Source organism: Morone saxatilis, unplaced genomic scaffold (assembly GCF_004916995.1).
Source record: "Morone saxatilis isolate NCDOM2014 unplaced genomic scaffold, NCSU_SB_2.0 Contig1, whole genome shotgun sequence".
NCBI classification, from domain to species: domain Eukaryota; kingdom Metazoa; phylum Chordata; class Actinopteri; family Moronidae; genus Morone; species Morone saxatilis.
In genome coordinates, this window is record NW_023339651.1 from 20,504,750 (window position 1) to 20,527,157 (window position 22,408).

At 40.5% G+C, this 22,408-nt stretch overlaps 1 protein-coding gene across 1 annotated transcript in view; it reads right to left on the bottom strand.

Annotated features, from left to right (window-relative positions):
• Window positions 1-17,099: 17,099 nt before the first annotated feature.
• Window positions 17,100-22,408, bottom strand: part of spag9b (sperm associated antigen 9b) — a gene marked incomplete in the record, with an annotated part of 36,241 nt that continues 30,932 nt past the window's right edge. Inside the window, 5 exon segments of the mRNA XM_035660993.1 lie at window positions 17,100-20,636; window positions 20,726-20,857; window positions 21,230-21,409; window positions 21,516-21,629; window positions 21,765-21,936. Of these exon segments, the coding sequence (XP_035516886.1) occupies window positions 20,518-20,636; window positions 20,726-20,857; window positions 21,230-21,409; window positions 21,516-21,629; window positions 21,765-21,936 (717 nt within the window).

Below are 22,408 nucleotides of genomic sequence, written 5' to 3' on the forward strand. Positions count from 1 at the left end.
CACGCGACCACTGCTTATTCGCCACCCCCCGTCCCCCCCATGTGCTGTGGCACACACCCGCACCACCCCACAACCACCAGCACCACCCAACACACACATACCCAGCTGCACCTGCACATCTATCATCTGGGCCTGTGCGACTCCCCACAAGGGTCACAGGTCTTACTTTCTTACCAGGCCTGTTGATCACGAAATCTGCCCAGCCATCAGAGCCACAAGTACCGCGGGGTTCTTACCCTGGCTCACAGCCACCAGAAAACACACAACACACAGCACCACCCTTCCCCGCGCTTCCTCTTGCTGCCTCCACTCGCGTCGGCGCATCTCTCGCGAGCGACCAACACCAAGGCACTAGCTGTATCCCGCTGTACGCCGACGTCCCCCGCTACCCAGTCAGACACGAACCAGACCGCCTACGCACCCATAGCCGTCGGAACATCCCACCCGCCAAGGCTTCGCCTCTGCTACCTCCCCGCTCCCTGATGCCTCTTTTCGTTATCTCCAGCTCACAAAACACGCTATCACGCACTATCTCCTACAATATGCTAACTTACATCCCAAAACTCCTAACAAGCGAAAACCCCCGTCGTCAGGCACAAATCACTGCTGACCAGGTAAACACTGAAGCTTTCCGATAAAACCCGATCGCCAAACACATGAAGCACAAACAACAAAAACACGACCAAACCAACCACCGCGTCTGAAGCAACCTTCACACTCTATACCACATAATTACCTCTATCCTCTCAAATCGACGGCGGGATGCTTGTGCCCCTGTCCTTCCAGCTCACACAACCTCACCACGCGCTTCAATTACGTCGTCGTACTTTAAGAGAGCAGGTAACACCTGCAGACTTCGTCTGCCCGCCACCGTGCAGGTCTTCAGACCCCGCCAATTTGGCAAGATTCGCAGGCACCCAGGAGGGAGGGTTGCGTCGTTATCCCGACCCTCATTAACAACACGAACTTTTCGCTGTTTGAACAAGACCCGTAGAAGAGTTGTAAGTACGTGTTCACACTACTGCACATCTAGACAGCTGGAATCTCTAATAGCAAGTTACACACCTCGCATTTCACCAATGTACCCTCACTGGGCCTACCCGTGAATCACTTGCTTTAACGCAACAGTTTTTACAACAACGTTTGCGGCGAAGACCTCACTTACTCCTGATTACTTGTAATGCCGTCTTGTCCTCAATAACCCAGGCATCCACCACCTACAAAGCTACGCTACACGTTCCTGGCTACGCCCTTGTTCGGCTGATGAACGAAAATAATCAACTACAGCAGGTACACTCGACAGCTGACACTCCAGCTGTCACTTGCCAACGACAGTCGGCCGCCGGATGAGCAAGCTTAACAGCATATCCAATCGTGCATCCTCGTACTTCCTGCTCTCATTCCAACGAACCCCACACACGTCAAATCTCAATGCTGTATTACTCATCTGTACCTCGGACCACATGTGTTACTCGGACTCGATCAAACAAGCATTATTTGATATTGTAAAATACTGCTGTTACAAAATAAGTCAGCATTAGCCTATCCCAGAAGCTTTGCTATATTTCCGAGCACCAGCATAACTTGACACATTTCTTACTCTGTCGATATCTCGTAAGGCTACTCAAGTAAAAAGTCTTGCCGTACCCGCAGATAACTGAGTTTCAGCACCGAGCTATTCGCTCACCGCACCAGCTAAATAGTGCTCGTTATTCTGCCAAAGCAGAGAGCATCTACCCTTCGCGGACAATATTTATCGCCGTTGCTAAGGTCTTCCAACCTGTCATAAAAGGGTTAATAATCCAGCTGTGGTAACCGATCTTAGGAGACTCTAATTTGCCAGAAACTCAGAATAGTAACCGCGCTCCATTCTAGTATGTTTCTTATTAGTGCATAATCCACCTGAATCAATAGGAATCATTGTGTTTTCATTACCTTAGAAGGGACAAACCAAACACTGGCTCTAGATAGGGTTATCTGTTTTTTTTGCACATTTCGCAACCACCGAAGTTTCTACTGATAATAAAGAAAAAATTGTTGCTGTTTTAGCAACAAGCTATTCAATCAAACTAAAATTAGAAACAATAAGTTTGGATTAACTATTTTTGTCCTCACTAATGTTAATATACTAATGTCATAAAAGACATTATTAACTCTACTTGAACCAGCTGTCTCACATGTTTTTATTTTACTTATAACATATTTTTCCCCAACAATGTTGATATCATGGAACCTTTACCCTATTTACCCCAAAAGAAGTCAAACACACAGCCAAAGAAACCATCTCTTATAGTTTTTTGGTTGCAAAGAAAGGGCTCTTCACTTTTATTCTCACAGCATGGGGTGTGTTTTTGTCATACAATTCACATGATTGCAACTCTGTGACAACCACCAACAAAACACCAAAATCCTCAAAGCCATCTTTTTTCTTATTGCTGCTCAGTTTTCTCAAAAAGAAAACCACTGCTGCTTTCTTTGCCAGCGCAGGTTCATCTCTGCTTGTTATGCGTAACCTTGATCAAACTATCAAAATAATTTATAAGACCCTGGCAATCGAAGAGACGATCGCACAGAGAGAGCAGCTTTTATTTTCCTTTCCAGTGTCAATCACACATTCTGAGGAATTTCAGCTATTTCAGCTGATGTCAAGTCGGGTCATCTGTCAGTCTGCTGCGATTTCTCCTGTTCTGCATGTTCGCCTGTCCGCCCTCGAATTGGAATCAATCCTCAGTGTACATGATGGGAGCTGCAGGTAGGGTCTAGTGCATTGTAATATGCGTTTTTCTGACACTAAAGTCTACACTCAGTAGAAACTGCCACTCATTTACATGTGCATGGTAGCGCTTTCAGACTCATCAAACACAATGAGCATAATTACAGGTGCTCTTACTGGTATTCTGGGATATGATTTCACCATCAACAGACACTTGTGCAGCTCTGAATAGACTGATGAACGTATGAAAAACATGCTGCCAGCTGCATGCAGTACTGTAAGCTGGCTAGTATCTCTCAGTTATTATTGAACCGAGCGGCTGCTGTAGACAGGCCAGAACAGAAGCATCACTGGTGACAGAAACTCGATTGCAGCTCACCTCGACCCACGTCACACACACAAACAATGTCCTGTAAAAACAACAGCAGCTCAGAGTTAATGCAGATAAGTCCCATTAACCTTTGTGAGCTCGCACTCTGTCTCGGCCTCTCTTTCTGTATCCCTGGGTCTACACTGTCCTTCACAGTCTTTCCATCTCTCTCATGAATGTTTGATGGTGCTGCCAGCTGCTCTCTAAGTCTGAGGGCGGCACGTGTTCTTGCTCACAAACACAGGCCCCGCATTGTTTTTGCCCTCAGTGGACTGAGGGCAAAAAACAACAGCAGCATGCATGCACAACAGCAGCATGCCTGTGTTTGTATGACTGTAAAAGAAAAAGACAGGCATTTTCATGATAAGGGTTTTGTTAAGGCAGAATAGCATGAGACGTGCAATGACAGTGCTATTTTAGATATATAGGAAAGTCATTGTTTGTGTCCAAATGCAGAAAACAGCGCCTCAGTCATTTCAAAAAATCTTTCACAAATGAAGTGTGGGCAACTTTCCCTCCCACACAAATCACCCTGACTGTGTTTTTGTGCACATTTCATCTTCTACAGCCTTCCTCTTCTATTGTGTGAGATTTCTTTCAGAGTGAAGCAGCCTTAAATCATACATTTCTGGGCAGCTGTTTGCCAATACAGATCGGTTGAGGATGGTGTGGGGGGGGTGAAAGGGGTTGTTGACACACAAATATTTCTAATGTGCGTCAGCAAGCCAGGCTACATAAAAAGACCAAAACATCTCTCGCACTCCCTTTTTTCCCAACCTTGCACAGACACGCGCACTCAGCGAGAGCTTCCACCTATCCTGACACCCTGAGGATTCTCTGAAAGAGCCATATGTCTCCTCTGCGTCGTCACAGCAACAATCTCTGGACCATCATGCACTTCTCTTTTATCATGCAAATGAAGCAAGGATCCAGACCAGTGGCTGCAGACAGTGTGACAGTTAACAGGGGAAAGAGAGAGACTCCCTAAAACATGGACCCACTGCCTAATGGGTGCACATGTATGGATTGCACTTTGGTGCTAGGTACAGAGTTTGAAACTGAAGGGCCCTGTCATTTAATATATATATATATTACTTGAAAGTGTTTATTTATAATAGATTGTTACAACCACACAAAGCTACAGTATGAGTCTTTATATTGAAGTTATGTTCAATGTTTATTTTTATACAGACAATGAATGATTAATAATTTGCAGCATTTAGTCTATATATAACTGGCTCACTATTTTAACATCTAACATCAGACCAAGAGATTTTATATCTGAAATCTGTGTCCATTAACCTTTAAATTTAACTTACTAACTTTTTATGAAGGCCAGGCCTTGGAAGAAAACCAACCTTTTTTTATTGGTGAGTGTAAGATATGAGTTTTATGAGTTGTACTGTAAGTAGAGAGACAGCAGAGTAGAGACTGACAGAATAGTTCTACCGGATACATTTATAACCATATCATCTGCATACATCTGAAACCCTGCTCCATGACAGTATTCTGGTAGGTTATTTATACATAAACTGTAGAGAAGTGGGCCAAAGACAGATCCCTGTGGAATTCTTTTTTTCTTCTGTAAGAAAGATAATTTCTTATTGTTAATAAAAAACACACTGTTCTCTGTTAGAAAGGTATGAATTTGAAATAGTTAATGTGATGTTAGTTAATGTAAATGTGTACTGTCTAAATACTTAATCTCCAGGTGGAAAAAGTGTCCTCAATTTTATTTACAAAAACTGTATTTTGACACTGGTTCCCTGATCATTTTCAGGAAATGTTATACTCACTGATGAAAGCAAGACAGCAGTAGTTGCAAGTTTGAGGTTTTAAAATAATTTCTTTTAAAAGGAGTAATAAGTCATTTCTAATGTACTTTTTATGTTTTATAGTTAGTAAAAGTCTTTACATCGCTTTACATATTTATTGAAGCTAGACAGTAAGGAACAGGAGGAAACTACTTAACTCTATAGTCTATACAAACTTCCTTTCTCCTTACCCGGTCTCTTATGTCACCCATTTATCCCCTCTCCAGCCCTACTCCTCACCTCCAGCACTGTCCAGGCAACATGCAGACAGAACTGGGTCATGGCGAACCTGAGGCCAGCAGCTCCCATTACTTTACCTCAAGAGTCAGGATCTCAAGGCCTTGAATAGGATTCAAACCTCGAACTTTGGCTCAGACCGCTATCTATCACCGTCAGCAGAGCTGCTCCCAACCAACAGAGCAGTTAATATAAATGATGAGTTTTGGACCCACTCATGGGTCAATAACACACTTTTCCAACTATGGGCAAGTGATTGCATAGTGGCTCAAAATGCTGATTTGAGTTTAGTGTGTTTATATGGGTCATAGCTGTGCAATGCATTTGCTCTGGGCTGTAGACGCTCTATTAGTGAGGGATTACAAGAGCCAAAAGATACAATACTTTACTGCTTTAACGCCAGTGTTGAAGGTTAATTATTAAAATGTAGAACATAACTACTATAACTACTTTCTCCTCTTCACACGAGCCTATACGTCATTATGGAAATAACAGAATTAGGTATAATGCACACAGGAAAAAGGAGGCAGGAGAACTCCACAACAAGCTGAAAACACAATATATATTTTGGACTACAAATTTGTTACAGGGAATGTGTGTATATTTAACTACACACCCAGCAGACACAGAGCAACATTAGCATTCAGTAGCAGGCATGTTTCTAGCTACTTGACAAATAGAATTCAGATTTTCGCTCTGGTCTGGTCTCCTAACCTGACTGCGTCAAATGGTTTGGTACACAGAACCATCTGGGAAGTTGCTATTGGACACTGTATTGGAAAAGGGCAGACACCTTCAAAAAACACTTAGCCGGTGATTGCATGAACCAATAACAGGCAAACTTCAACCAATCAGATCAACAAACTATGTGACGTAGTCAAACTCTCACTGAAGCCAGTCGGGAGAAGAGCGAAAACATCTTTTCAGTGCTGCTCTTTGCGCTTCTTTCACTGAAAAAATACTTTCAGTTCGAGAACCTTCTTAGCAGCCGCCATTGCTTTTTTTGAGCAAACAGTCATTTCTCACACACATTTTCACACACACCTAGCATTAAACCATGTCATGGTCATGCCATAGCTGCTAGTTCCTCATAGGATGCTGATGGGTCCTTAATACCTGTGATCGGACACAAGCAATGACCAAAAATAGGCTAGAAACTGAGGGAAACTGCAAAGTCGGGTGATAATTTTGTGTGGGTTCTTCACTAAGAGCAGCACTTTTCACATTAAAAATTGTCATTTGATCCATTGTTGATATGAAAAATATTGATTATTGCAGCTTTAAGTAAAAATATAGATTATTTTTTTGTCAGTATCCAGACTATTTGAGACCAAAAATGTAGCACTATTAAATGTATGTGAACCTGTATGTTAGTCTTAGATGTGTACATAAAGCTGTATCTCAGTTGCAGTTGTTCTTTGACCTGATTTTATTACTGTTTTAGGATCTAGCATATAATTTAATAAGTAGTAACTATTTTCTTCCCAGTGAGTGAATAATTCACTAATATGTGTGTAAAATAAATAGTAATGTGCTTATTTACTTAATTCATGTTAATAAAAGGGAATGAACACTGCATGCTGGGATAGCCTACTGATTCCATAAAGACTAATAAGTGCATAAAAGAATGAACAAGTTGCTGTAATCATGAAACTGTATTATTGTGTGCGTTCTGTAGACCGAGAACAATACGTCATGCAAATGTGTGGGCAAACTTCAAATCACTCCCCACTTGGCAGTATAGTACACATGAGATACAGAATGCATTTATGAGAAGCTTACAGTCAGGAGCTCTCTCAAAACTGGACATTGCCCAATCAGTTAAGTGCTGTGACTCAGCAGGCAAACATACAACTGAACAATCTGCAATTACAATCTACTGTCTGAACTTCATGTGGATCATCCAGAATCCACAAGACTTTTATTTACGGTGAGAATGACTTTCTCTGCAAAATCAAAGGTTGCTCACAATAATTAACCTCACAGTCTCCTTTACCTTATTTCTCCCTATGGCCAAACAGAAAAACATGATATTTTAAACACAGTTCTGCATTGATGTATCTTCTGTATTACCATTGTCCTTGTCAAACATTCATGGAGGATAGAAACTTACCTCAGACAACCTTTCAAATGTCTCGTGTAGCAGATATAATCCAAAAACAAAATGCATTGTTTCTGACCTTGAGACTGCAGTTGAAAATGTACACAGGAGAAAATGTTCAAATATTACCCTTTTAAGCTGCTAATCTTACACACTTTTTGTTTGTATTTTCATACAGTATGTTTTCACTTTTAACATTACAAGAGAAAAGCTTTTTCTGGATTAACCAGCATGTTTAACAAATGTATCTAAAGATAAACAGTAACCATACAAACTAATGTAGTTAGTCAATGATGTGCTCCTTCTTTGTTTGTTGGTCAGGTTTTTGCACCTTCATCTTATTATGAGCTACATTACAGTCACCTTAAACTAGATCCTTTTATAAACATGATAGATTACAAAAACAGGATTAGGGATTATTTGACCACAAAAAGCACATGTCCTGTTAATGAATACAGCTAACTTGATGCAATTTACTACTTGTTGTAAACCTATTGCTTGTTTTGTTTTATGTGAAATTTATCTGAAACTTTATGCTGCTGCCTTGGCCAGGACTCCCATGTAAAGGGGATTTTGATTTGGAATATTCCTGGTAAAATAAAGGTAAAATAAAATAAAATAAAAAAGCTATTAGCTGATCGTGCTAACGTTTACAACTTATGTTAGAGCAGATAAAAACACTGTTTAACCCATTTATTCACTTTTTTGTGTTTTTGGAAAAGCTAAAAGAAGGAAAGACATACCCTCCTATCTCTTTACTTTCTCTAGAGTGCAGTACCAGATTGTTTGTTACACAGAACTCTCTGGGAAGTCCTTACCTGGCCACATATGCATAGACTGAAGCCGGGAAAGATGGATTCTTGCTTGATTTTGTGATCACGGGAGTCTAGCTGCCTCGCAAGGTTAAGATAAACCCATACACACGACTTCAATACGTGGAGAAATACAAACATTTTATTTATTCATTTATTTGTTTTTTTGTTTTTTTAGATAGTGTTTAGACAGTGAAAGCTGGAAAGAAATGGGAAAGGTAGGGGAGAGAGAGGGGGGATGACAGACAAAGGGCCTCAGGCTAGAATTGAACCCTGGCCACTGCGGTAAGGACTCGATGCATGGTATGCGCTCTACCATGGGAGCTACCAGAGCACCCCAAATACAGAATTGATAGGCCTGCTGTGCCTAATAGCTATAGTTTGCAAAACTATGATTGGATTTCAGGTGAGGGGTTTAGCAATTGGTAAAATCCTGAGGTTTTTCTATATCTATATCTATTTATCTATAGATCCTCTCAATGATTGAAATATCTACCACAAGATTCTCTGACCCAAAGGAGACACAACAAGGACACAGGAAGTTGAAGCAGTGGGCAGGAGAATAGAAGGCAAAGGGCCAGGCAGGAAGGCCAGGTACAAACACACACACACACACACACACACACAGAGTATTTGGCAGTAAGGAGTGTGTCTCCAGGGTTTGCAGGGGTGAGGTAAAGAGAGAGCTTGTTTTCCTCTCTTCTATCCCAACTTCCAACACAGCAGTGCTCCCTGCAGGCCACAGCCACACCTCAGTGTGACGGCAAAGACCATAAAAACCACACACCGGTTTCAGCGAGGCCTTGAAGGTACTGAATACCAAACAAAGCAGGAAGTAGAGTGCACAATAGTTTTTTTTTTAACCCTGAATCACAACTGCTTCAAAGCTTGCCGTTATGAAGGGCATCCATTGTAGGTCCCTGCGCTGCCTCTGACCAATCCGCTTCTTCCGCTGTGTGTATCTGTGACAGCGTACAGTGCCGTAGGACGGGTCAGAGAACAGCTCTACATGGTGACAGCATGCAGGGTTCAAATGAATGGATGCATTACTGACTCTCTGTTGAACTCTGGTGTGCCTGAGGACTGGCAATGTTCAGTACATCCATCGCCGTACCTCGACAGCTTCCCCGTGAGCACATACAGCACTGAATGTGATGTGATGCTACTGTCTGTGGTAGATTTATATATTAAAGTAGAGAGATGATTGTGCTCGCCCTCTTTGTGTGTTACATAACTTACAACCAAAATTTCTCCCGGAGGATTAGACTCAGTAGAATGATATTCACGGTTTAATGTGGCTGAAAATGAAAGCTACATGAGTGGGAGAGGCTAATTTTTTCTAATCAAAGGGACATGGCCAGATGTAATATTTTGTGCTTCATGGTCATGTGGTAGGTCATTAGATTTGGTCACAGTGCGAATGGCGACGCAGGGGGAGCCCCACAATAGCTCTTTGTACAGTTGACAGGTTGAGTGCAGCTCCTGTGGGTTCCAGTGTGTGTAACCGTGCATGGATGAAAGTTGAGAGCGTAAGGACGGTATGTGGGAGAGGGTGAATGTATGTGTTTGTGTGTGTGTGCGTCTGCAGGCTGTTTGAGACCCCATTGAGCCAGGTGCATTTAGGAGGGTGGGGTGACTCAGCTCACCCTCTGGCTCTGCTTCTCAAAATACATCTATTTCCATTTCTCACCTTTTTTTCCTGTCTGTTCATCTCATCTCATCGGGGCACTTCACATGACGTTAATATGGAACCAATTCGAAAATCTTTTCACCTCACAACGTTAAGTATGCCTATTCACTTTTTGGAGGAAGAAAGAAGAGGGCTGAGAATGACGGAGAGTAAGAGAGACAGGCAGACGGGCTGACAGACGAGCAGTGGTGAGGGCAGAGAATGGAGCAAATGCTAAGGCTCATTCATCCTGACAGTGTTCATGGCACCAGACAGGGGATCCAAAAGACAGAGGGAGAACAGTCTGCACTCGCTGACCAGCATCGCCCCCTCTGTGAAGGCAGCAGGGGAGCTTAGAAGGCCATTTAACAGTCCATCCCCAAATACTGGCTACTGAACAAGGGCACTCAGGGGACTACTAGTTTTTGCAAACTTTGGACTGTTGGTTTTCTCACTCCAACATCTGAAGTGAGGATCGCTAGATTTTTTCTTTCATTTCATTGCTCATTGTCAGCGTACACATTATCCTTAAAGCTGCAGTAGGTAACTTTAATAAAAGTAACTTTTTGACATATGTGCTGAAACTTTCACTATATCCTGACAGGAGTACATGAGACAGATAATCTGTGAAAAAATCAGGTCCCTCCTCATAGTGCTCCTAATGGTATTTGCAAGAATTCCACCGCGCTGAACGAAAGAACAACCAGGTAGAGCCAAGAAAAGTAGTTGAGCGAAAAAAAAAAAAAACAAAAAAAAGAACAAAAAAAAAAAAAAAAAAACAAACCGCGCCTCATTCCCAGGTCATCAAATCGTTTGGTGGCTTGATGACAGGTGACTGTTCTCATTCCCAGGGACCCAAAGCGTCAGTATTTGTTGACATGGGAATGAGATTCAACAATCAGCTTTCTTGGCTCTGATGGGTTGTTTTCATTCAGGTTTCAGGATTCTTGCCAATACCATTAGGAGCACTAGGATGAGCCAGAGGAACCAGATTTTTTCACAAATTATCTGTCTCATGTCAGGATTTTGTGAAAGTTTCAGCAAATATGACAAAAGTTATACTTTATAATTATATTATTTATTAAGTTACCTACTGCAGCTTTAATATAATTGTCTTGTACTGTAAGTTATCATCAGTTTGGTCTTATTAATAAGAGATTTTCCCAAAGTAGATATATCAGTATATGACAAAAATAACCTAAATCAAACACAAGGTAATAAACTTAGTGTTTTGCAATTAAGAGTGCAATCAACTATGATCCACTGTTATGCATCACATGACATAAATCTACTCAGACACACAAAACAAAAAACTCAATAACTAATTTTGCTGTAAATAATCAACTGGATAACACACAGTTAGAGCTCTTTTTTCTTTCATGTCTCGGAGGACAATGCAAACTAATTCACGTTGATTTCTCTCTTGGTTGATTGAAACTGAGTGAAAATATAAATAAATGATGGCACTGTTATTTCAATGAGATTAAGAAAAAGGATCATTAAAAATCTGCAACAATATTAGAGTTAAGAACCAATCAGAGGAAGGATACAAGAAAGGGTCCAAAGTCCCTCACAATGCCGTAAGGTTAATAATTACAAATATGGCTCAGCTATAAATATGCCCATAGCAGGCTGTCCTCGACTGACGTCTTCTGAACTTTCCTCTTAACACACAGCATGTTCTGTTAATTACAGGTGATAGGTTCAGAAATGTCTATAAGCATAAGTCTTGAGAGGCCTTAGGCCTTGAGAAAAGTGACATTAACTCTGATTTCACTATCTCTTTCATCTCTTCTAATGAAATTTATGTTTCTTACTAACAGTTCTTAATAATACCTCTCCAATGTTTATCTTTAATGTATTGTGTATTATCAGATCTGTTCACTTTAGCAATTTGCTAGTTTACCATTTTTCTTTTTTTTTTCATCCTTTGCAGCTAATGACCCTTTATTCTGAAAGGATACCTATATTATCACACATAACCCATATCTGATCACATTTGTAATTGCCAAATGGTTTCATATTTAAATCAGTTTTTTTTGTAATAGCTACTTTTCCATAATGAGATGCTAGAAATGTTGTTGTGGTGCTCTAAACATAAGTTGTCCATCAAGGCACCAGTTTACTCTGTTTCCTACCACATGTCCTTGACATGGCATGAAGATATTTAAGATCTTCTTATTGACATTGAAAGCAAACATACTCTGATCTGTGTTATATTCCTTCTCACTAAACATCTAAAATTCAGCCCACACCTCCTGTCTTAAGACCCACTGCTATAAAAATGGTAGTTCACTATCCATCAGTGAAGTGTACAGATAGGCTACAGTTAAATAAAAACATGTGAAATAAAAACAAAATGCTATGCTAAGCTAACTAATTAATAAAACATGTGAATACTTTGTATATCAGTTATATTATTACTATAAATTATATGTGTATCGATATATACATAAATAACTGTATATATTGTTTTTTTAATTCTAAGTTAAGATATGTTTATATATGTATGTGTGTATCATGTGTGGCTTACAATCTTTTTTTTCATTGTACAACCCTGTGTTGTAAAATGAAAATAAATAACCTTGATTCCATGAGTTTCCATATAGAAGAGTAACTTTTGGCTGCCAGGTTGTGTAAAAATCCCCTTTGCTGCTATGTCATTGTTGTCTTCCTTTGTCTCTTTATCTAGCTCTTTAATTCACCAGGGAGACTCCTCCAATAGTTCCAGCACTTGTTTAAAAGAGTTGCAGGGCATCCAGATTGAAATCCACTTATTGACAGCTTATTAACCTTTACAACTATAGATTTGTACATGCTCAGCAGCTGTACGGACCTTGGGAAATAGAATACAATATAAACTTGCCAATATTCACTCATTTGTGTAAATTAAAGAACAATTGCAGAATATATTGCTCCTTTCCTATTGCTCCACCACTGTAGATTGCATTTTCTTCAGCTTTTAAAGCAGCATTACAGCATTTTAGGAAAGCATTATATTTCAGAAAATATCACTATCACAACTATTTGGTTAAAACATTTGCAGGTAAGGTTATATTTTTGAAAAGATCTTTAAGCAAACACGTGTTTATGTACAGTAAAGAGAAGAACATCCTTTTCTCCTTTTGTTGTATTAAAAACTAATGAAACAATATTTGTCGAAACAATTTGTCATTATAATTTTAGCATTTGTTTAATTAATTTATCATTGTTTAATCTAGAATGGTCTAATGTGGCAAATATGATCACTTTCATACTGAAAAATCTTATAAAAGTGTAAAGCCTAAACCAAACAAAATCACTGGAAAGTAAGTAAAGTAAATAAAGTAAATAATAAATATGAAAAATGGAAAACAAAGCTCTAGATTATCTCCTTTGTCTTTGCCTCGGGGCTGGTAAAAGAGAAATTAGTGTGTTATAATCAGTGTCTCTGCAACGTTCAGTGTGTATGTGTGTACAGACATGTTTATGTGGTGTGTGTGTGTGTGTGTGTGTACAGACATGTTTATGTGGTGTGTGTACACCTGATAAAGCAGATCATAGTGTCAGGGTGACTGGAAATGGAGAGCAGGCAATGTGCACTCAGACACAGTTTTAAAAAAGATCCATTTGTTAAATAATGAAGGTTAATGAAAGCAAAACAAAGATGTGTGCTGAAGCTGGAGTTTTATGATTGCTGAAAGCTTCACATACACTGCCAGCTCAGCTCTAAGTGATCTAAGAGTCACACACACACACACACACACACAAAGAGAGAGAAAAACCCTTTGGTGACAGAGATGATTGTCAAAAGAATGATGTGAGGACCCCTTCGCATCATATGAGGACAAAAAAACCGAAGGGAAGACATGGGATGACAAAGAGGAAGCGGGAGGGTAGAGCAGAGTGTGAAAAGAGTGATGAGAGATGATGAGAGGACAGAAATAGATGATGTGTGTGAATCGGAGGGGACTCCAGCTGTGTGTTTATCCTGCACCAGGGAAGACTGTGTCAAGCCAGCTGAGATGACAGAGCAGACGAGGCCTGGCTGTGACACGCAACACAGGCGACGGGCTGCCGCGTAAACACACACTCGAAGGTGTGTGTGTGCTTTTGTGAGTTACCCATGATTCATGCTGAATAGATGCACCACAGCAAATCTGTCTTGAGGAGGAGGGTGAATTTCTGCGAGCAGCGATTTCCACCCTGTGCGTTTGCCTTCTTGTGGTGAAAATGTGGCAAAGTCAGCATTCACCTCATTACACCCCTGTGACCTTCTGTGAAATATTCAAGACCACACACACACACAGACACTCATTTTCCAGCATGTTCTTTGCAGGATTTTACCTCAGAGCAATTCGGTGTTACTGTAAACAGACATTTGCTGTAGTATTAGTAGGTCAGTTCCATTTAATTCAATTTTATTTGTCTAGCCCCAATTCATAACAGAAGTTNNAATAGAGCAGGTCTAGACAGAGACAGAGACAGAGACAGAGATAGAGAGATAGAGAGAGAGAGAGAGAGTAGTGACTGATGATGATGAACATGAAAAGGATGATGACGACGACAACAACAATGGGGGACACTCAGTAAACATGGAGCATCCTGGGCAGCAGTTTCCTCAACATGAAAATTCTGAGAGAATGACCTTGGTGATCTAAGAAGAGCTACAGCCCTGAATGTTATAACGTGGGCAGCTGAGTCCCAAAGGTATGGAAGTTTTTATTCTGCAGGATTTGGCAATAGTAGTTATAAGAACCTGCTTACTGCAAAATAAGAAAAGTAAGACTAAAGTGTAACTTTTAAGAGGTGAAATAACTTCTTCCTTTCGCAAATGAAATGTTGAGTAGCTAAACTATGTGGTCTGGTATAACCCATAGACATATAATACATAGACATGGAATATATCATAAATATAGAATTATAGAATTAATTTAATTCTACTACACATATATCATAAATCTTTGAATATAGAAATGACTCAATTGAATTGGTTGAGAAATGTAAATGTTATACTGATTTTTATCCAGAAAATCGCAGTTTGCCAGTTGACTTGTATTTGTTTAAAGGACATTCTCGCCCAATCCAATATGGCGGCAACGTTGATGTACAATCTGCTGGCCAATGCAGCGTCTACTTTTATGTCTATGGTATGACCAGTAGCATGGTGGCTAATGTCAGCTAATGCTCTCAAACTTTAAATGTTGCTGTGTAAACCTGGAGATCTACTTGCTGTTTAACCATATGTTTGCGTCATGTTACTCTGAGGACCTCTTAAACTCACTAATTGATATGTATCTTGTTTGTTTAATCTGTACAAACAGGAAGGCAGAAACAGGTTGTGGTTTTACAGAGTAACGTGTAAAAAAAACTCAGTGACTTTAATAAAACCACAAATGTTTTACATTTCTGTTTGTATATGGATTAAACCGATGAGATATAACCATGGACTGTATAAATAGTGGACAGAGCTTCCGGCTCTGAAAAGAGAAGCCAATGCATTAGTGCCTTAAACCTTCTTTCTAATGGCCAGCACGGCACTGCAAAGAAAAGTTCAATTGCCAGCCTATGGAAGCGTGAAATAACCCTACTAATCATTTAGTAAATTATGGCCCAATTTAGAAAAAAATAGACAAGATAGATAAAGCATAGTATGGTTTACGGCATGGCTTCCTTGTGATTGACAAGTTGCTACCACCACACCCTCGGATCCTCAGTCAGATCCAATCAGGATAGAGCCATAGTAATACTATACAATAGCTCCACCCTCTTATCCAAATAGGGTTACTTCTGGCTCCACAAAAAGTTCACAAACCAATGGGTGAAATCACAGTGGGTTTACACTTGGATATAACATGTTAATTATTAAAAATGGTGCTGGTAGTTGCATTCTCTTTACTTTGGAAAACCAAGTATCCACTGCTTTATCACCTGACTACAGAACAGCTTCTTCCCTCAGGCTGTGAGACCCTTTAATTCATCCTCTGCACCCCCACCATAGATTACTTGGAACTTTACACTGACATTGGACATACTGTACATATTTGTGTGCATACGAGTATAGGTAAATGTACATAATAAAATGAAATGTATACAGTTACTTATGTTCAAATTTAAATATATATGTTCTATGTATGTGTAGCATGAAGGGGCTACTACTGACCTGTGTTGCAAAATAACACAAAATGAAGCTTGACTTCCAAATATGTTAAACCATTTCTTTAGATTATTTTGTCAAATTAATATTTTCAGGTTGAAGAACAATCTCACACTCAGTAGTTTGCAGTTGTTTGTTTTGGTGCTTGTCTTCATTGATCTCTAACAGCAGTTAAAGGACATGTAACTCTGACTTCTCTAGGCACCAGGCATACCATACTGTTCTGTATATCTATTACTTAACCTCCTACTCCACTATCATGACTGTGATCCATGACAGCCAGGTGTTCTCCTAAGAGCTCGGGAAGAGATTAAAGCCTTTCTATCTGTCTCTCAGCCTGCTAAGCACCAGTCCAGCCTCATTCAACGGGCTGAAACCAAGGCCTTGAATAGAACAGTGGTGGACCAATCACAGGCAGGGGAGGGGTGCATCTGTCCTTCCAATAAAGTCATTGGGTGAACAGTATTACAGTGCTGTTCAAGAATGCCACCTAGTGTTGGTGAAGAAAAGTGTGCAGGTTCTCCAGGGTGATGTGACCACCTGGAAGGAGTGTGTGTAGAAGCTGCTACGCACCATGCGGTTTTGATGTGGGTCTGATACTGACTGTACCTGCACAAAAGACAGACATCAGCCCCGCAAAAGCAAAATCAGAACCAATACTGTAGTAGTATTAATAATATAGAGCTGAGGGAAGTATCAGAAAAGAAGGGCCAGACTAACTGAACCAGGACTAAACTGCTTCATAAAAGCAAAAACTAACAAAACCAGCATCATAAACAAAGCAAAATATCTTTTCTTTGTATGGTATGTGTTGAAAATAAATGTACATGATATACAGTGTCAAATAAGACTGCAGGCAAGTACTTTATTAAATAACAAAATTTGCATTTTCTAGAAGGTTCTCTTTCAGTTGGAATTTGCTACTTAGTTTTTGTTTTTTTTGTTTTGTTTTTTTTTTTTTACAAATGAGCTTCAATATAGTAAAACAATATTGTTTAAATGTCTGCAGATAGGCTGTGTGAGCCTCTTATTGTAATAGAAAACATTACTGGGAGTTGGTTAAATAAAATTGAAGAAACTGAATGAATGTTATATTATTAGAATATATTCCTTTTGAAACATGCGTTTGGTGGGTCAGAGATTGTTTAAGTTCCCTGTGGTGCTGCAAGGTCAGACGACAAAACAAACTTCAGCTCTAAAGTGCATCCCAAAATCTTCACTGTGAAATCATTACAAGCAGACAAAACTTGCCCACAAAAGTTGCTTTAATTGACTGTTAAAAATAAGTAAGGCTAAAGATGCTGTAAAAGTACAAGATGGCGTGTGTACTGCCAACTGGGAAGAGAGAAAGTCTCTGCCAAGTTAATGACACGCATATGCAGATGAGAGGGCTGATGCAGACCTGTGGGGGAGGGCGAGACTCTATCATGCTGTGGTGGGATGAAGTTGCTTATTGACTTCAGTTTGACTTTTTTTTCCTGCATTAGAGCTGAAAACTGATTGTGTGGACAGGCTGCAGGGTTTCTACTACACAAAAAAAAGAAACAGGTCTGAAGCATTCCCCCATTCCTCTCCCCTCGGAGACATAGTGCATAGCTGAGTGAGGTTAACCCCTACAAAACAAATTCATTTCAACAGCAACAACTGTTGTCAAAACAATAAACCCAAGCCATTTTTATGTTTCATACATATATAATCATATATATATTCATATTCAATGTACAAAGATACATTCTGAATTGCAAAGGCTCAATCATTGTAAATAAATACTGCAATGGCTAAACCGCTCTCTCCTCTCCTGGAGAGAAGAGACACACACGCACACACACACACACACACACACTCTCATGATGAGGACAGGCCTCTTCTGATACTGTTCATTACAAAGAGGTCAACACAAAGAACATACCAGTGCAGTGTACTGGTACACAGAGGCCAGAAATACATATTACACCCAAAGGAACATCTTGTGCACTGTACTCAAGAGTACAGTCTAAAAGACATTTTTTTTAAAAAGTTAATAAAAATAAACTTAAAAACATTTTCCGAGATAATCTGTTTGCCGTCGGGAGGGGATATCACTGAGGAGTTCAAATAAACAACATCATCTTGTACAAAGGGGACAGAGCAGTGCCGCAAAACCAAAAATGTCACCGTTAGAAGTTTTGACCTCTAAATGTCAAGACAAGGATTAGATGGGGTGGGGGTAGGTAATCCTCAGTGTGGCTGCTTGTTTTATCCTATCATAGTAACAGGTCCAGCACATTCTCTTCTCTCACACCCTGAAAATATTTCGATTTCCTAATATGAAAGTCTAAAAATATATCTTATCTATACACCAGGATTTCTGTTACAAAAACTTGCAAGTTATCTACATGGAGGCAGACTCAAACATGCTGATCAGAGGTGCCGAGTTAGACGAGACTCTAGTATTGTTTCAGCATGTGGCAAACTATCCATCTTTAATTCTTTATCCTTTGGTAGCAAACGTAACATTCTTTCAAGGAAAAATAAATACTTTGTCACACTTGAAAAGCCTGGAAGTTAGTCCTTTCAACCTTTGATATCTAAGGCATATTTATAAAGTGTCGACAAGCTGGAGCTGGTGGGCAGACAGAGCAGACGACTCATGTAATATGGGATTAAATACAGGTCTGTGGTCTATCAATCTTTCAGCATTGCAACCGAAGCTAACTCAAAGGAAGGGAGGATTTACAGTACGCAGTGCTGGATGTCGCAGCAGCTGCTGCTATTCATTTCATAATTGCAGGTTTGGTGAATGGAACTCTGTCAGTGAGTTAGTTAGGCTCCAGTTCATGCCCCCGATGTATTATCATTACATTCAAGTCTCAGAGCTAAGCATCCCATTTTCTGAAAAATAAGGACCTGCTGATCTTTGAAGACTATATTAGTGATGTTCCAATACCATTTTTTCAAGTACCGATCCGATACATGTGCGTTAAAATATATATTTATATACACACACACTGTATATTGTTATTTTTTAAACAAGTGAATACTTGTAAGCCTGTATGATTGCTATCACTGCTGTATGACCTGTCTCTGGTTTAACCCTGTCAGAGTCAGAGTTGGGTAGGTCATGACTTCACTATCCTGGACAACTGCTTGGAAGTAGCAGGGTCCTGTTTAGGGGCTAATAAACTGTGTGGTGTCAGATCAGTGCACAGACAGTGCTGCATTTAAGGCAGTACTGCAGGAACTTCCAATACTGACATCAATGTTGGAACAACTCTAGACTATATCCATGCTAGCAGCTCTGTGAGGCTGTCCTTAGGCACAGCAGTGCTTTAAGCTAAATACTAATGTTAGCATGCTAACATGGTCGCAATGAAAATGCTAGCATGTTAATGTTTAGCAGGTACATTCACCATGTTCAGCATGTGTTAGCATGTTAAAATGAGCTAATTAGCATAAAACACAAAGTACAGCAGAGGCTGCTGGGAATGTCATTAGACTTTAGATACTTGGTCATAAACAATAGTATTGGACAAAGTCAAGTTCAGACCTGATGGTGGCGCTAGAGAAAAAGTCAGAGGATCACTAAGTTTGAACCTGAGGGGGACGGTAATGTCTACCAGTGGTTGTTGAGACATTTGAGTCTGGATCGGAGTGATGGACAGAGCGACAGACCTGAGCCATGCTGTTAGCAGGTAATTTAACAACACATAGCTCTGTTCTGAGAACGGGTTAAAATTGTTTTTTACAATACAGCACACGTAATACTTCTTCATTCAGATGGTTAGAAGAGGCTGAGGATTCTGGGAATACATCCAGAACAGCGGTGTTATTAAATTACCTTTCAAAAACATTTCCAGGTACTTATTTTTCAGAGAATAATGCAACAAAAATGTAATGGTAATACACGCATGAGAGACATAAACTCGGACTACCATTAATATTTATCTTGAATATTAAGATAAATACAGGGCCATCTGCTCAAACAAATGGGAAATTAGATGAATTGCATTTAAACGAATCCTGACCTAGAGACAACTGGCGATCAATTAAATTTGTCTTGCATACAATCAATAGCCGAGTTCTCAAAGGATGAGAAACAACATAAGAGTTGGGATTCATCAACGATCCCATGTGATTGGTTCCCACATATGACTGCTACAGTCTTACATTATTGAAGGGCAACAGGGGAGCTCACAGGTGATTATTTTCCATCTTGACCCACTGATTTAATGTCAAGTTGAGTCCAGCGTGCGCACACAGTAACCGAACCTGCAAATCTCAGAAAAAATTCATTGTATCTATTGCAAATATAACAAACAGTTCTGTATCCAATAACAGGTTTACCTCAAATCATATTAAAAAGAGAAAGAGGCATTATAATAGATTGAAATTCAAATCCATAAAATAAAAAAATAAAAAGAACAAACAAGAGAAAAGGACTAATAGTAAAACAATAACATGCAGTTTGCGTGAATCTGATCGCACTGCTCCAGTCCAGTTTACCGCTCAGTAAGCTCTCAGAGCAGTTCCTGCTTGTTTCACACTCATTGTTCAGGTTTGAGGAAGAAAAGAAAAGTGCTGATTAAACTCGTGCCTGCAGAGGGGGAGTCGTCCACCTGAACTCCTCCACGGCAGCGAGATTTAGAGAAAAGGCAAATCAGGCCTCGGGGGTCCCGCGGTCAGAGTTTAGTCCTCGCTGGCCAGGACCTGCCACACGATGAGGTGGCTGCGTTCGGCCTTAGCCAGGAAGGGCTGCAGTTTCATGGGGTGTTCCTCGCCCTCCTCCACCTCGCCGTCCTCATCACCTGAAGACATACACAGACATCACATCTGTCTCTAGATCCACTGTAGCGGTTACCATGACCTTTTTATCCGTTACGTGTTGCAAACTCACCCATCCTGAAGTCGATGTAGCCTTCTCCTCCGCTCATCACCAACACAGACTTAGTTCCTTCCTGAGTTGCGGCATCTGTTGCTTTGTCACCTGCTGCCTCTCCTCCGCAGGACGCAGATGGAACTGCGTGACCTGAAAGCACAGAGCCACGAACTGTAAATAACAACAAACAAGTCCAGATTGTGTTTTTCTGGTGCAGACTTTCTTAGTAGTATACTGTATTTAAATGAGACAGCTCTCTGGCTCACTGGTTTTTAAATCTGCATTTAGTAATATGAGAAGCAAACTGCTTTTTTTAAACATTTATACACATACAGAAGCCCTGCTGATAGTGTAATCTCATTTGCTATTACACCAAAATCATTTTCACCAGAAGTTTATGGCAGCAGCAGCTGCTGCTTTTTTTGTTTTATTTTAATGGAAAATAACAAAACATCCAAAGAGTGATGCTGGAATATATAGAAGTACAAATCTCAAACAGAGCGTGCAGTGTGGTTTGTTTACCTGGAACAGCTGTGAAGAATTTGACAGCATCTCTGTGACCATGGAAACAGAGCTGAGCGTGAGCCATGGAACAGTACGGAACAAACGTCCCCGCTGTCACTTTGTCACCACTGTCGTCACCATAGACGCGCACCACGCTTCCTGGTTGGTTACCTGCTGCCTTGGTAACCTTGTTGGCGGCTGATGGAACAGACAGAAACGGATGAGACCAATCAAAACGCTTCAGACACTAAATCACAAATAACCCCAACCAGAAGAGTATCCCCCTAAATAGAGACAAACTCACTCTCTGTCAGAGGGATGGAGATGATCACTCCATTTCCAGTGCCGATCCAAAGACGATTACACGACACCATGAGAGCTGTGATCCTCACAAAAGAGAAGCCTAGTTTCCCCGTACCTGAGAAATAAATATAAAGAACACATTCAAGACAAAATCTGAGTTGATGAACAAATGTCCATCAGGTGTCTTCTTTGAGTTTCATGAATGGATGGATACTTGCAGAAATCTTCTTGTAAGAAAGAGTGAACTGACCCAGCATCTTGCTGACGTAGGGCTCGATGTCGACGTCCTGAAGGTGCTGGAAGGTGTGAGCGTGGAACAGCCTGAGAGTGGAGTCCAGTCTAATAGACACCCAGATTCCATCGCCGTCCCAGGCCAGCTGACGTACCTGGCTATCCTTACGAGGATGGGCGTCAAATGACTTCTGCAAAGGAGAAGAGAATACGCAGACATGGAAGAGTGTAAGAGGAATGCAGGAAATTGATTTCATGGCTCAAGGGCAAAATTACTATAATGTAACTAAATCCTTTTCTACTCAACCTTTCAGCAACCAGACCCGACAACGGCTGTGTGTCAGGTCAGGTCTGGGACGTTTTTATTGCATAAAGCTTTGTGCTCACATTGGATGATTTTAAAATGTTTCTTTATAAGACAATTCTCTCTCTATCTCTGCCATTGTCTGCTTTGAGCCATGTCATGTTTTCCAAGTAGATACGCAATACCCACTGGGGAGCAGGAAGAGAGAGAGCATTGTATTAGCACGGTGAGCTAGCAGACAGCTAAGGCACCAGTGTGTAGGATTCAGTGGCATCTAGCAGTGACGTTTCATCCTCCCCTTCCAAGCATAGGAGAAACTACGGTGGCCTACAGGTAGCGTACAAACCTGAAGGACCTAT